Here is a 13,143-nt window from a genome sequence, read left to right as displayed (position 1 = left end):
TCCAACCGTTTGGATTTGAAATAAAACAATTACTACGATGTTAAAGTAGAGATTCTCAGCTTGAATTCAATGTTTCTTTTTTCAGATTGGTTTCACCATTAACTTACAACCCTTTTTCATACATAGACCCCCTATTTCAGAGCACCAAAAGTATTGGAAAATTGGCTTGAAAGGTGTTTCTGGTTAGTCAAGTGTGTTCTCTCACATCATTTGTGCAGGCATAAGAGAGCTGTCAATGTCTAGTATTGATTCTAGGCTTTGCATTTACCGTTGGAGTTTGCTATTGGTGTCTGTCAATATGAGGACCAAAGAGACGTCAGTTAAAGTCAAGGAAACCATTATGCTGAAATATCAGAAAAATCTATCAGAAACATAGCCAACAACTTAGACTTACCCAAAAATAGGTAAGTACAGTTTGTAACATCATTAAAAAAGAAAGAAAGCACTGGGGAGCGATCGCAAATGGGCTGGTAGGCCAAGGAAGACTTCTGCAGTGGATGACTCACGTTACTGTGCTATTCACCATGGATGAATGCTCACCATAATTAAGAGAAACCCCAAAACAACTGTCCCACAGATCCGTAACAAAACAACTGTCCCACAGATCAGGAACAAAACAACTGTCCCACAGATCAGGAACAGGCGGTAAGCGTGAATGTGTCACAGACTACCATCAGCAGAATACGTCACCAGCGGAACTACAGAGGCTTCACTGCAAGGTGCAAAGCGCTAGTTATCCTCAAAAAGGAGGGTCAGGTTACAATTAGCTAAAAAGTACCTTAAAAGCCTGCAGAGATCTAGAAAACGGTCTCGTGGACAAACAAGACGAATATTATCATGTACCAGAGTGATTGCAAGAGGACAGTTTGGAGAAAAATGCGTATGCCCAAGATTTACAGCTTACCACCTCATCTGTGAAATCGTTTGGGCATGTATAGCTGCTGCAGGTACTAGTTAACTTGTCTAAAATAAAAACGCTATCACCTGTCGACTACTTTTGATGTAATGCCCTTGAAAACGATTTATTGTAGAGCAACTTGTTTTTTATTGTTGTTTTTCCTTCCAGGTTTTCACACTATATTGAACACACCAGGCCAGCATTAGATGTCACTCTTCCCTCTTGAAGGTTTTAAATTCATAAATTAAGATTCCAAATTCATTAATAAGACGCCAATTGCTGACAATATTGCCTCGAACAATTGCCAGTGTGCCGTCTACAAGCCTATGTACCACGGCTTAAAAAGGACATACAGAATGTCCCAAGTACTAAAGGCTATGAAAGTAATTAAGTAATTACCACATTCACAAAATAATTGATATATATATATATAAACATTTTGGCCTAATGGAAAAATGCAGTGTAAACATTATTTCCTTTAATTCTAAAAGAGGTTTAAATAAAACGTGGCGCCCAGGCCTAATTTAATTTTCTGTTGGGATCTTCTGAATCATAAGATGAGGATCTTGAGAGGAAATCCTAAAATTGATAAGGCTCGGTGATAGACTGCATTCAAATGAAATAGTGTGAATAAAATCACTGCCGTGGGCTACAGTTCACCGATGTAGTTATTATACGTCTGATTCCTCACTCAGCACCACTTCAAGGCGATATGTATTAACAACACACAGCCTTTATAACAGCCTTTATAACAGAGTAATTCCCTAATACAGTGGTTTCGACTTGTAGTCAATTATTGCGTTCGTCTTGAAAAATCAGTGCTAAAGCCTGTGTAGGCTATAAACATACAGATCTTCCATAGTCAGTTACCCAAAAAGATCCTGAAGTAAGCTTATGCTTGCTCACCAAACAATGACGTTACCGAGTCGTCCGTCTCTAGGGCATATATGGAGGCTGTAGCAGGCGAGCTATCTATAAAATACCGTTCATTTCACACTGTATGATCGAGCGTTCATGCGCTCAACATCACAATGCTGTCCGTTAACATCACCGATACTCTCACCGGTGTCGTCCCTCTCGCGTTTGCGTTTGACAATCCTGAGGATTACCTGATCTTTCTTTTCCAAATTCTGTTTGCCACGAGTGCCATGCTTCTAGCGGGCTCAGTAGTCGTCGGGATCTTGGCCACGAAAACTCTACGAATTCAAAACCGGTTCATATTCATGTGTAACACTAGTATTTGTGATACATTATCTGGTATGTCTGTGTACTACCTCGGTCTGTTTGATGTTAAAGAGGGATATCCGCCAAGGAATGGAACCTTTTACATTTTACCCTCACTACTTGGAGTCAATATCTTGACTTTTTTGTTTGCGCAGTTTGACCGATATTTTGCCATTTGCTACCCTTTTTTTTACAGTCGTTTTATAAGCAGACAGGTAGTGGTAGGCATTAATCTGTACTGTTGGTTCCACGTTTACTTTCTGTTACTGGTAAGAACGTATTTACCACTATCCAAAGCAATACAGATGCACGCATTTAGCGTTATCTATTTACAGGTCGTAGTTCTAACTAAAGTGGTCATGACGATTAAACTCTACCTCATCGCCAAGTATCAACTCGAGCGAGACCCACCAAGTGACGATAAAGACAGTAAGAAGGAATCGTTGAGGATCATACTTTTTGTTGTCATGAGCTTTTTAATATTATGGTGCCCCTCATTTGTTAATATCGTCCTAAGGCTGATCGTTCAGCAGGGTCTGACCTTTAGAAACCAGTCCACGAACCTCTTCGCCATCATGGCGCGTTTTAACGCTGTTGTCACGCCCGCAGTTTACGTGTGGGGCAGCCCGGCGCTGCGCGAGGCTACGATGAAAACCGTGTGGGGCAAAGTGTGTCCGAAGCGCAGAGGGAGGTAGAGGAAACACACACACACACACACACACACACACACACACACACACACACACACACACACAATTAATTTATTATACTTTCATCTATTCACAGAGTGGGCTCCTCTCAAGGAAAGGGAGATCGTGCAAACTGGCAGCAGGAGGCCAATTTCCAGGGCACTTGTGGGAAAACACAGAAAGTCGCAAAAAATGTCGGATGATCGTTTGTTATTTTAATGATGTTGTTATATGTAGGCTATATCTGTTCAAATGTTAATTGGTTTGGGACTCTTAAAGCTAAGAGAGGCCTAAAGGTACCTTTTGTACATAACTGTTATTTTCGATCTGTCAATGATTGTTATTTTCTGTTGCAAATGTCTACCGATGAATGCTGGTATATATGTTTCCCGCAGGGACCATATATTGACAGATTTATGCACTTACTGCAATGTAAGTCGCTTTGGATAAAAGCGTCAGCTAAATGGCGTATATTATGAATGGGTCGAGCATAGCTTAGGTAGGACACCGTAGATTTCTGTCAGGTGACAGATTTCTGTCAGGCGACACACTCACATGATATGGCGGCCTATTTAAGGCTTGGTCATACTGGGTTATGAGAGCGTTGCTATTGTTTTTGTTCCCACCACCACCACTACCCCCAGCCTCCACCGGATTTGGTTGTGCTCTGTCTCTGTCTATCGGGAGGTTGATAGGTGTATGGGCTCCTTGCCATGGAATATATACAGTACCAGTCAAAAGTTTGGACACACCTTCTCATTCAATGGTTTTTCTTGATTTTTTAAAATTATTTTCTACATTGTAGATTAATACTGAAGACATCAAAACTATGAAGGAACACATATGGAATTACGTAGTAAACATCAAAGAGGTTGGATTGTGATTTTAAAATGCAAGAGCTGTCCTCCGAAATGTCTACTCTTCCTGGCAGAATATGAACTGAATGTCAAAGGAAATTCCATGGCCCACAAAAAAGTACAAAAATAACATAAATGTTCTCATCATATTCGCTTCTGGTGATCTTTGATTTTTCTATTTCTTCTATTGATATGATACATTGGTTTAGCCCAATCACAAAACAGCAGAAAAAAAAACAGACAGGCACTGTCCATGGTGCTGAACTCTCGAACTTTGCGTTCACGGTTCGGAGCGCAATTGAATCTCTCTTTTGCGTCATCCTGACGCTTCTCCAATTTCCACTCAATATCAATTGGTGATAACCTTTCACGTCAACTCATAAGGCAAGGAAGTCTCAAGAGACTATGCAGATGTTTGCCGTGTGCAACCCTTTCTTTTACTATCGTTTAATCACCCGATCTTTTGTCGTTGCCATGTGTGCGTTTTGTTGGATTGTAACACGTATTTAATTCTAACGGTTGAAAAAATGGCGCCGGTCTCAAAAGCTGCGCAAATCAACGCGTTCGGCGCCATGTCTCTGCAGATAATAGTTCTGCCCAAAGTGCTGACTATCAAGTTGTACATCATAGCCAGAAACCAGCTGGGGAGAGAGGCGCCCAGCACCGAGAGAGACAATTAGAAAGAGTCACTGCGTATCGTGTTTGTGGTCATATGCTTTTTTTTTTTTTGCGTTATGGTGTCCATCCTTTGTCGATATTATTGTAAGGCAGCTGATCAGACATGGTGTAAAGTTACATAATGAAGCCACGAACCTGTTCGCGATCATGGCGCGATTGAAATAAAAACGTTATCATCCGTCAACTATTTTTCATGTCATGAACTTGAAAACATCAGATTTATTGAAGAGCAACTTGTTTTTTCTGCATTGTTGTTTTTCCTTCCAGGTTTTCACTCTATACGGTGCCCTCCATATGTATTGGAAATAGAAAGCACTGTGTCTACTTTTCCCTATATACTCCAACCGTTTGGATTTGAAAAAAAACAATTACTACGATGTTAAAGTAGAGATTCTCAGCTTGAATTCAATGTTTCTTTTTTCAGATTGGTTTCACCATTAACTTACAACCCTTTTTCATACATAGACCCCCTATTTCAGAGCACCAAAAGTATTGGAAAATTGGCTTGAAAGGTGTTTCTGGTTAGTCAAGTGTGTTCTCTCACATCATTTGTGCAGGCATAAGAGAGCTGTCAATGTCTAGTATTGATTCTAGGCTTTGCATTTACCGTTGGAGTTTGCTATTGGTGTCTGTCAATATGAGGACCAAAGAGACGTCAGTTAAAGTCAAGGAAACCATTATGCTGAAATATCAGAAAAATCTATCAGAAACATAGCCAACAACTTAGCCTTACCCAAAAATAGGTAAGTACAGTTTGTAACATCATTAAAAAAGAAAGAAAGCACTGGGGAGCGATCGCAAATGGGCTGGTAGGCCAAGGAAGACTTCTGCAGTGGATGACTCACGTTACTGTGCTATTCACCATGGATGAATGCTCACCATAATTAAGAGAAACCCCAAAACAACTGTCCCACAGATCCGTAACAAAACAACTGTCCCACAGATCAGGAACAAAACAACTGTCCCACAGATCAGGAACAGGCGGTAAGCGTGAATGTGTCACAGACTACCATCAGCAGAATACGTCACCAGCGGAACTACAGAGGCTTCACTGCAAGGTGCAAAGCGCTAGTTATCCTCAAAAAGGAGGGTCAGGTTACAATTAGCTAAAAAGTACCTTAAAAGCCTGCAGAGATCTAGAAAACGGTCTCGTGGACAAACAAGACGAATATTATCATGTACCAGAGTGATTGCAAGAGGACAGTTTGGAGAAAAATGCGTATGCCCAAGATTTACAGCATACCACCTCATCTGTGAAATCGTTTGGGCATGTATAGCTGCTGCAGGTACTAGTTAACTTGTCTAAAATAAAAACGCTATCACCTGTCGACTACTTTTGATGTAATGCCCTTGAAAACGATTTATTGTAGAGCAACTTGTTTTTTATTGTTGTTTTTCCTCCCAGGTTTTCACACTATATTGAACACACCAGGCCAGCATTTGATGTCACTCTTCCCTCTTGAAGGTTTTAAATTAATAAATTAAGATTCCAAATTCATTAATAAGACGCCAATTGCTGACAATATTGCCTCGAACAATTGCCAGTGTGCCGTCTACAAGCCTATGTACCACGGCTTAAAAAGGACGTACAGAATGTCCCAAGTACGAAAGGCTATGAAAGTAATTAAGCAATTACCACATTAAATAATGTGAAAAAAATCACTGCCGTGGGCTACAGTTCACCGATGTAGTTATTATACATCTGATTCCTCACTCAGCGCCACTTCAAGGCGATATGTATTAACAACACACAGCCTTTATAACAGCCTTTATAACAGAGTAATTCCCTAATACAGTGGTTTCGACTTGTAGTCGATTATTGTGATCGTCTTGAAAAATCAGTGCTAAAGCCTGTGTAGGCTATAAACATACAGATCCTCCATAGTCAGTTACCCAAAAAGATCCTGAAGTAAGCTTATGCTTGCTCACCAAACAATGACGTTACCGAGTCGTCCGTCTCTAGGGCATATATGGAGGCTGTAGCAGGCGAGCTATCTATAAAATACCGTTCATTTCACACTGTATGATCGAGCGTTCATGCGCTCAACATCACAATGCTGTCCGTTAACATCACCGATACTCTCACCGGTGTCGTCCCTCTCGCGTTTGCGTTTGACAATCCTCAGGATTACCTGATCTTTCTTTTCCAAATTCTGTTTGCCACGAGTGCCATGCTTCTAGCGGGCTCAGTAGTCGTCGGGATCTTGGCCACGAAAACTCTACGAATTCAAAACCGGTTCATATTCATGTGTAACACTAGTATTTGTGATACATTATCTGGTATGTCTGTGTACTACCTCGGTCTGTTTGATGTTAAAGAGGGATATCCGTCAAGGAATGGAACCTTTTACATTTTACCCTCACTACTTGGAGTCAATATCTTGACTTTTTTGTTTGCGCAGTTTGACCGATATTTTGCCATTTGCTACCCTTTTTTTTACAGTCGTTTTATAAGCAGACAGGTAGTGGTAGGCATTAATCTGTACTGTTGGTTCCACGCTTATTTTCTGGTACTGGTAAGAACGTATTCACCACTATCCAAAGCAATACAGATTCACGCATTTAGCGTTGTCTGTTTACAGTTCATAGTTCTAACTAAAGTGGTCATGACGATTAAACTCTACCTCATCGCCAAGTATCAACTCGAGCGAGACCCACCAAGTGACGATAAAGACAGTAAGAAGGAATCTTTGAGGATCATACTTTTTGTTGTCATGAGCTTTTTAATATTATGGTGCCCCTCATTTGTTAATATCATCCTGAGGCTGATCGTTCAGCAGGGTCTGACCTTTAGAAACGAGTCCACGAACCTCTTCGCCATCATGGCGCGTTTTAACGCTGTTGTCACGCCCGCAGTTTACGTGTGGGGCAGCCCGGCGCTGCGCGAGGCTATGATGAAAACCGTGTGGGGCAAAGTGTGTCCGAAGCGCAGAGGGAGGTAGAGGAAACACACACACACACACACACACACACACACACACACACACACACACACACACAATTAATGTATTATACTTTCATCTATTCACAGAGTGGGCTCCTCTCAAGGAAAGGGAGATCGTGATAACTGGCAGCAGGAGGCCAATTTCCAGGGCACTTGTGGGAAAACACAGAAAGTCGCAAAAAATGTCGGATGATCGTTTGTTATTTTAATGATGTTGTTATATGTAGGCTATATCTGTTCAAATGTTAATTGGTTTGGGAATCTTAAAGCTAAGAGAGGCCTAAAGGTACGTTTTGTACATAACTGTTATTTTCAATCTGTCAATTGTTATTTTCTGTTGCAAATGTCTACCGATGAATGCTGGTATATATGTTTCCCGCTGGGACCATATATTGACAGATTTATGCACTTACTGCAATGTAAGTCGCTTTGGATAAAAGCGTCAGCTAAATGGCGTATATTATGAATGGGTCGAGCATAGCTTAGGTAGGACACCGTAGATTTCTGTCAGGCGACACACTCACATGATATGGCGGCCTATTTAAGGCTTGGTCATACTGGGTTATGAGAGCGTTACTATTGTTTTTGTTCCCACCACCACCACTACCCCCAGCCTCCACCGGATTTGGTTGTGCTCTGTCTCTGTCTATCGGGAGGTTGATAGGTGTATGGGCTCCTTGCCATGGAATATATACAGTACCAGTCAAACGTTTGGACACACCTTCTCATTCAATGATTTTTCTTAATTTTTTATTATTTTCTACATTGTAGATTAATATTGAAGACATCAAAACTATGAAGGAACACATATGGAATTATGTAGTCAACAAAAACGTGTTAAACAAACCAGAATATGGTTTATATTTTAGATTCTTCAAAGTAGCCACCTTTTGCTTTGATGACAGCTTTGCACACTCTTGGCAAGGTGTGTCCCAACCTTTGTCTGGTTCTGTATGTGTGTGTTGTACTCGTTTATAACTCTCAGGCAGGGAGCTCTCAAAAGAGCGGAGCCATCCAAATACGCCAAGCCTAATTGTTTAACTATGTTATATTCAATACTTGGTTTAACTAAGACGTGAGTGTTCCCGACTGAAATGTTCTAGGCGATTCTTTCTTCTTGGTAATGACACATGCATTTCCTCTCTTTCATTAGGTTGGCTAGGCCTAACGTTTATGGAAGAAAATCATATTTACATCAGAGAGGTAGGTCCTCAGAATTGCTTACTTTTTCTCGCAGACAGGCATACAAATAAAACAAATCATGTTCTGATCATGTTCAAATCGGGTTATTTTAGATTTTCCTCTTTGTTCTATTTGTCCGATTATACATTTGGTTAATTACAAAAACAGCAGCTGCCCGGAAAAAAAAAATTGGAGCGCTGTCCCTGGTGCTGAACCCTCAAATTGTGCGCTCACTGTCCCCGAGTGCAATTCAATCTCTCTTTTGCATCATCCTGACGTTCCTCCAATTTCCATTCATTATCAATTGGTCGTATAGGTTACATAACCTTTCACTATGCAGGTGTTTGTCTATACATGTTCGCCCGGTGAAGCGCAGTGAACACTCACTCGCACAACCATGCTCTCGTTTAACACGACGCTCGTGCCTTTGTCGGTTGACTTTAACAGTTTTGAGGATTATATCCTTTTTATTTTTCACATTATTTTCGGTATCAGTGCCGTGCTTCTCGCTGGCTCGGTAGTACTCGGTATATTGGGCACCAAAACTTTGCGAATACAAAACCGGTTTATATTCATGTTGAATACCAGCGTTTGTGACACACTGAGTGGTTTTTCAGTTTTCTATCTCTGTCTCTTCGATGTCAGAGTGGGATTCCCGTCAAAAAACGGAACCTTTTACATTTTAACGTCACTTCTCAGAGTAAATATTATGACCTTTATGTTTTCACAGTTTGACCGATATTTCGCCGTGTGCTGCCCTTTCTTTTACAGTCGTTTTGTCACCAGGCATTTGATTGTGTGTATTAACGTGTATAGTTGGTTCCACATCTATTTCCAATTACTAATCCAAAAATTGGTGCCATTGTCTAAAGCCATACAGATTCAAGTATATAGCCTTATCAGTTTACAATTTATAATCCTCACAAAAATAGTGATGACAACTAAGTTACTTTTCGTCGCCAAATATCAACTCGACCGAGATCCACCAAGCGAAGAGAAGGAGAGCAAGAGAGTCGCTGCTGATCATCGTGTTAGTGGTCGTGTGTTTCTTATTGTTGTGGTCCCCAGCAATGCTAAATATGATATCGAGACGAGTAGCCGGGTATGGCTTGACGTTTTGGAACGAAGCCATAAATCCGTTAGGCATCCTGTCTCGGTTTAACGTCGTGTGCACACCGGGGCTCTATCTCTGGGCAAGCCCGGCGCTAAAGGAGGCGGTGTGGGAAACCGTGTGGGGGAGAGTCTTCCCTAAGTGTAGGAAAAGGTAACAATAACATTCACATATTGTATCTCGAAATACATTGAGAATGAACACATCCTTCACTCCTTCCTTGAGGTAATCGCTGGTGTTCGAATAGGATTTTAATGATAAAACATCTCAATTAAACCCCAGAATTTTTCAGAGGTAGCATTTAAACATCGTGTGTAAAGGGTCAATCTGGGATTGATACATCATTTTTTTAAACTTTTAAATTATGATATATAGCCATTAATTCTTGAAGAATATAACTTAAAATGCCTCATAAATGCCTCGAGCTTAGTTCAACTGCCAAATTAAAGCTTGTTATTGTAAACAAACATTATATAGCTTTAAAACATGGTTAAAAATATAATGTTGATTAGTCCTTGCATTCATACTGTATTTCCATCTATGAATTTGAGAGTGGATACATTTCTGCAGCCCCACCCCTCAGCAAAAAAGGTGGTGGAGAGACTGCTGTGTTGTTGTTTGAATCCCAGACGGTCCCTTTAAAGGGATAGTTTACTCAAAATACAAATGAACATGATCTCCCAGAGACCTTGGCTGTGGTGAACCAAAACAGTTTTAGGATATTTAGTTCCCTTTACTAAGATACCTGAGGGCAATGTGGTTTATATTACTGGCTGATTCATTGAACAGGTCTAAAACACCTTCCAAACACACCAATCCAACCCTCACTACGCCTCTCTGATCTGTAGTGTCTGCTTAGATTTTTAAACATTTATCTTAATGTGCTGTAATCTACTTTGAATGTGTATGCTATCATTACATCACCTTACACAACATTTAAAAGGTGAATTATATCTCAATACTTAAAAAAGTATAAAGCACTCATACGATCCAAGATATAATAGTGTGACAGGAGCTGGATTGGCTTGTTCTATACAAACATCCCAAACTGTCTTGGTGAATCAACCACAGCCACGTTTTTTATTTCAAGTAAAATAGCCCTTTAAAAGAGCGACAGTGAAATCAAAAGATAAATAAATAAATAATGCATGTTCATGTTGTGTTTTGCATATTTTAGTTAACATGTTTTTTTCTTTTTTTTTCTTTTATTGATTTTCGTGACGGCATCGGGAAAGATGTCCAGCGAGCGGCAACAAGCTCCATTCAGGAAAAACAACTCCAGTTTGATGTAGAGAGCGGGACGAGGTTAAATGTTGAAAACATGGATTACCACCAGGCTAAGAGTACAGATGTATCACAGCTACTTATCTTGAACATAAAATGCAATAATGTGTCTTTGTCTGGCAACTGGCCTCACTGTGAGGCTTCAGTGTACACACACAATAATGATGGTCTGTTAGTTCAGTAGACATTGTCTGCATAGATAATGCACACCCACACCTTGAGACCCTGCACACATAATAAACAATAATAAAAACTACAATGCACCGTATCAAAGGTTGTCTTTGAATGTTTTACAAAAACAAACAATCTTTAAGGTTGAAATAGTCACCCCACATTCCAATAAGGGTGAATTCAGGAAAAGGTTATCATAGGCCAAACTAACCATGTCCAGGAAAAAAAATACCTAAACTGCTCCAGTCTACTTGTTTGTATTTTTCTATGAGAAATGTCCCATATCATTCCCATACACACGGCTATGATTTCATGAATGCACAACAATATGGCATGGCATTGGTAAAAGCAGTGCAAAACACAATAATACATTAACAATACAGCAAAAACAAGCATACTGTTCATTTGAAACCAAGATAATTCGGCTTTAGAAGAGGCAGCTGCTTCACTGAGGGGGGGGGGGGGGGATTTGCTCTCCTCGTTTACACAGTGATCACTACGCGGCCATGCTAGACAGGAGGGCAGTACAGTGTGTTATAAACAGTACAGTGTGTTATAAACACAAATGTGACTTCAAAATGTCATCCTAACCCTCAATACTGCAGCTCATGTGTTTTCAAGCCAATTCTGACAGCATCAACACTTTCGCTTACTTCAGTCTTCATGACCACCCAGTCACTACCAAATACAGTATACACACACACACACACACACACACACACACACACACACACACACACACACACACACACACACACACACACACACACACACACACACACACACACACACACACGCTGAGCTCTTGTCTTATCTAGTCCCAAATATATAAATCATATGGATGAGTATTAGCTAGTTCCATCCGCCCCAAGCGGAGGCGTTCTCCAGGGAGGTGGTCCATCCATACTGTTACCAGAGTGTCCTGGGTGAAGAGGGCGGCTCTTTGAGGGGGGGGGCTGATGGGTGCAGGCGTTCTCCAGGGAGGTGGTCCATCCATACTGTTACCAGAGTGTCCTGGGTGAAGAGGGCGGCTCTACCAGAGAGTCCATGGGAGTGTCCTGTAGAGGTGGATGTTCTGGCCTCTCCCCAGCTTTACGTGGAGTACACACACACAGCGACTCCCAGAGGGTCCATGGGGCTGGTAATAACTATTAGAATGTCCAGGGGGGGCTGGTGCAAAGGAAAGGCGGTCAGCATGGGTGTGATGACTCTACCAGAGACTCTACCTGTGTGTGTGTGTGTGTGTGTGTGTGTGTGTGTGTGTGTTGGCTCTACCAGAGGCTCCAGAGTGTGTGTGTGTGTGTGTGTGTGTGTGTGTGTGTTGGCTCTACCACAATGTCCAGGGGGGTTGTTTCAGGGGGAAGGAGGCCAGGGAGGAGATGTTGACAGGGATGGAGATCACTGCCCATGGCAGAGCTTGTCTCTGGAGGGAGCGCCTGATCATCAGCCTGAAGGGGTAAGAGAGAGAGGAGGGAGGGGAGGGGGGACAGGGGGGACGGAGAGAGTGAAAAGGTTGCAGAAGAATGAGAGAATGTTTACATGGGGGGGGGGGGGGGAAAGTGTGTGTGTGTGTTTCTTACCCATCTCGTCCTAAGAGGAATAGTGCTGGTATGCTGGGTTTGGCTGTACTCCCATCAGCGATCATGTCCAGGTACTGACTGTCATTGTCCGCTGCATCATCAGCTATAAGTACAGCTCTGCCCCCAGCTTCCTCTACCACACGAGCCTTCTGCACAAACGAACAGCCCCTGCAGACAGACAGACAGACAGACAGACAGACACAGACAGATTCAGACAGATACAGAAAAGCTCATGTTGGTTGATCGGGATAATAACAGTAAATCATCTGGGTGCTACTGTACGTACATAAGCAATAATGCATCAATTTCCATGTCAGTAGTCGCAGCACCTTACAGTGTCCCACGTAAGTAATGGGACAGTGTCCCAAGTAAGTAATGGGACAGTGAAGTGTTTTTTCTTCCTTCGGCTCTATTCTCCACAAGTTTGGATTTTAATTGAAAGCATTACTATGAGGTTAAAGTATAGATTCTCATTCTTTATTTGATGATATCTGTATACATTTTGGTTTCACCATTTAGAAAGGA

General features: G+C 41.5%; 3 protein-coding genes and 1 pseudogene across 4 annotated transcripts in view; 3 read left to right on the top strand and 1 right to left on the bottom strand.

Moving 5' to 3' along the window:
• Positions 1 to 1,929: 1,929 nt before the first annotated feature.
• On the top strand, positions 1,930 to 2,817 carry LOC310806716 (uncharacterized protein; the record flags this gene model as incomplete). The annotated part of the gene is made up of 1 exon (XM_083672917.1): positions 1,930 to 2,817. The coding sequence occupies one exon, from the start codon at positions 1,930 to 1,932 to the stop codon at positions 2,815 to 2,817; it is 888 nt and encodes a 295-aa protein (XP_083529043.1).
• A 3,583-nt stretch (positions 2,818 to 6,400) lies between these two features.
• On the top strand, positions 6,401 to 7,288 carry LOC310806717 (uncharacterized protein; the record flags this gene model as incomplete). The annotated part of the gene is made up of 1 exon (XM_083672918.1): positions 6,401 to 7,288. One exon carries the CDS (start codon positions 6,401 to 6,403, stop codon positions 7,286 to 7,288), a length of 888 nt encoding a protein of 295 aa, XP_083529044.1.
• Positions 7,289 to 8,869: 1,581 nt separating this feature from the next.
• On the top strand, positions 8,870 to 9,740 carry LOC310807519 (annotated as a pseudogene). The gene has a single exon. The product of its transcript is annotated as an uncharacterized misc_RNA (transcript).
• A 1,005-nt stretch (positions 9,741 to 10,745) lies between these two features.
• The window catches only part of LOC310806702 (protease-associated domain-containing protein 1-like), a 4,011-nt gene continuing 1,613 nt past the window's right edge, over positions 10,746 to 13,143 (bottom strand). Inside the window, exons 4-5 of the mRNA XM_083672899.1 lie at positions 12,619 to 12,786; positions 10,746 to 12,486 (exon numbers count right to left, since the gene is read on the bottom strand). Of these exons, the coding sequence (XP_083529025.1) occupies positions 12,366 to 12,486; positions 12,619 to 12,786 (289 nt within the window). The 3' untranslated portion in view covers positions 10,746 to 12,365. The remainder of the gene's footprint in view (positions 12,487 to 12,618; positions 12,787 to 13,143) is intronic.

This window comes from Argentina silus, assembly GCF_951799395.1.
Source record: "Argentina silus genome assembly, chromosome: 7".
NCBI lineage: Eukaryota > Metazoa > Chordata > Actinopteri > Argentiniformes > Argentinidae > Argentina > Argentina silus.
The sequence above is the reverse complement of the archived record's forward strand: the minus strand, read 5'-3'. Positions and strand labels throughout refer to the sequence as shown.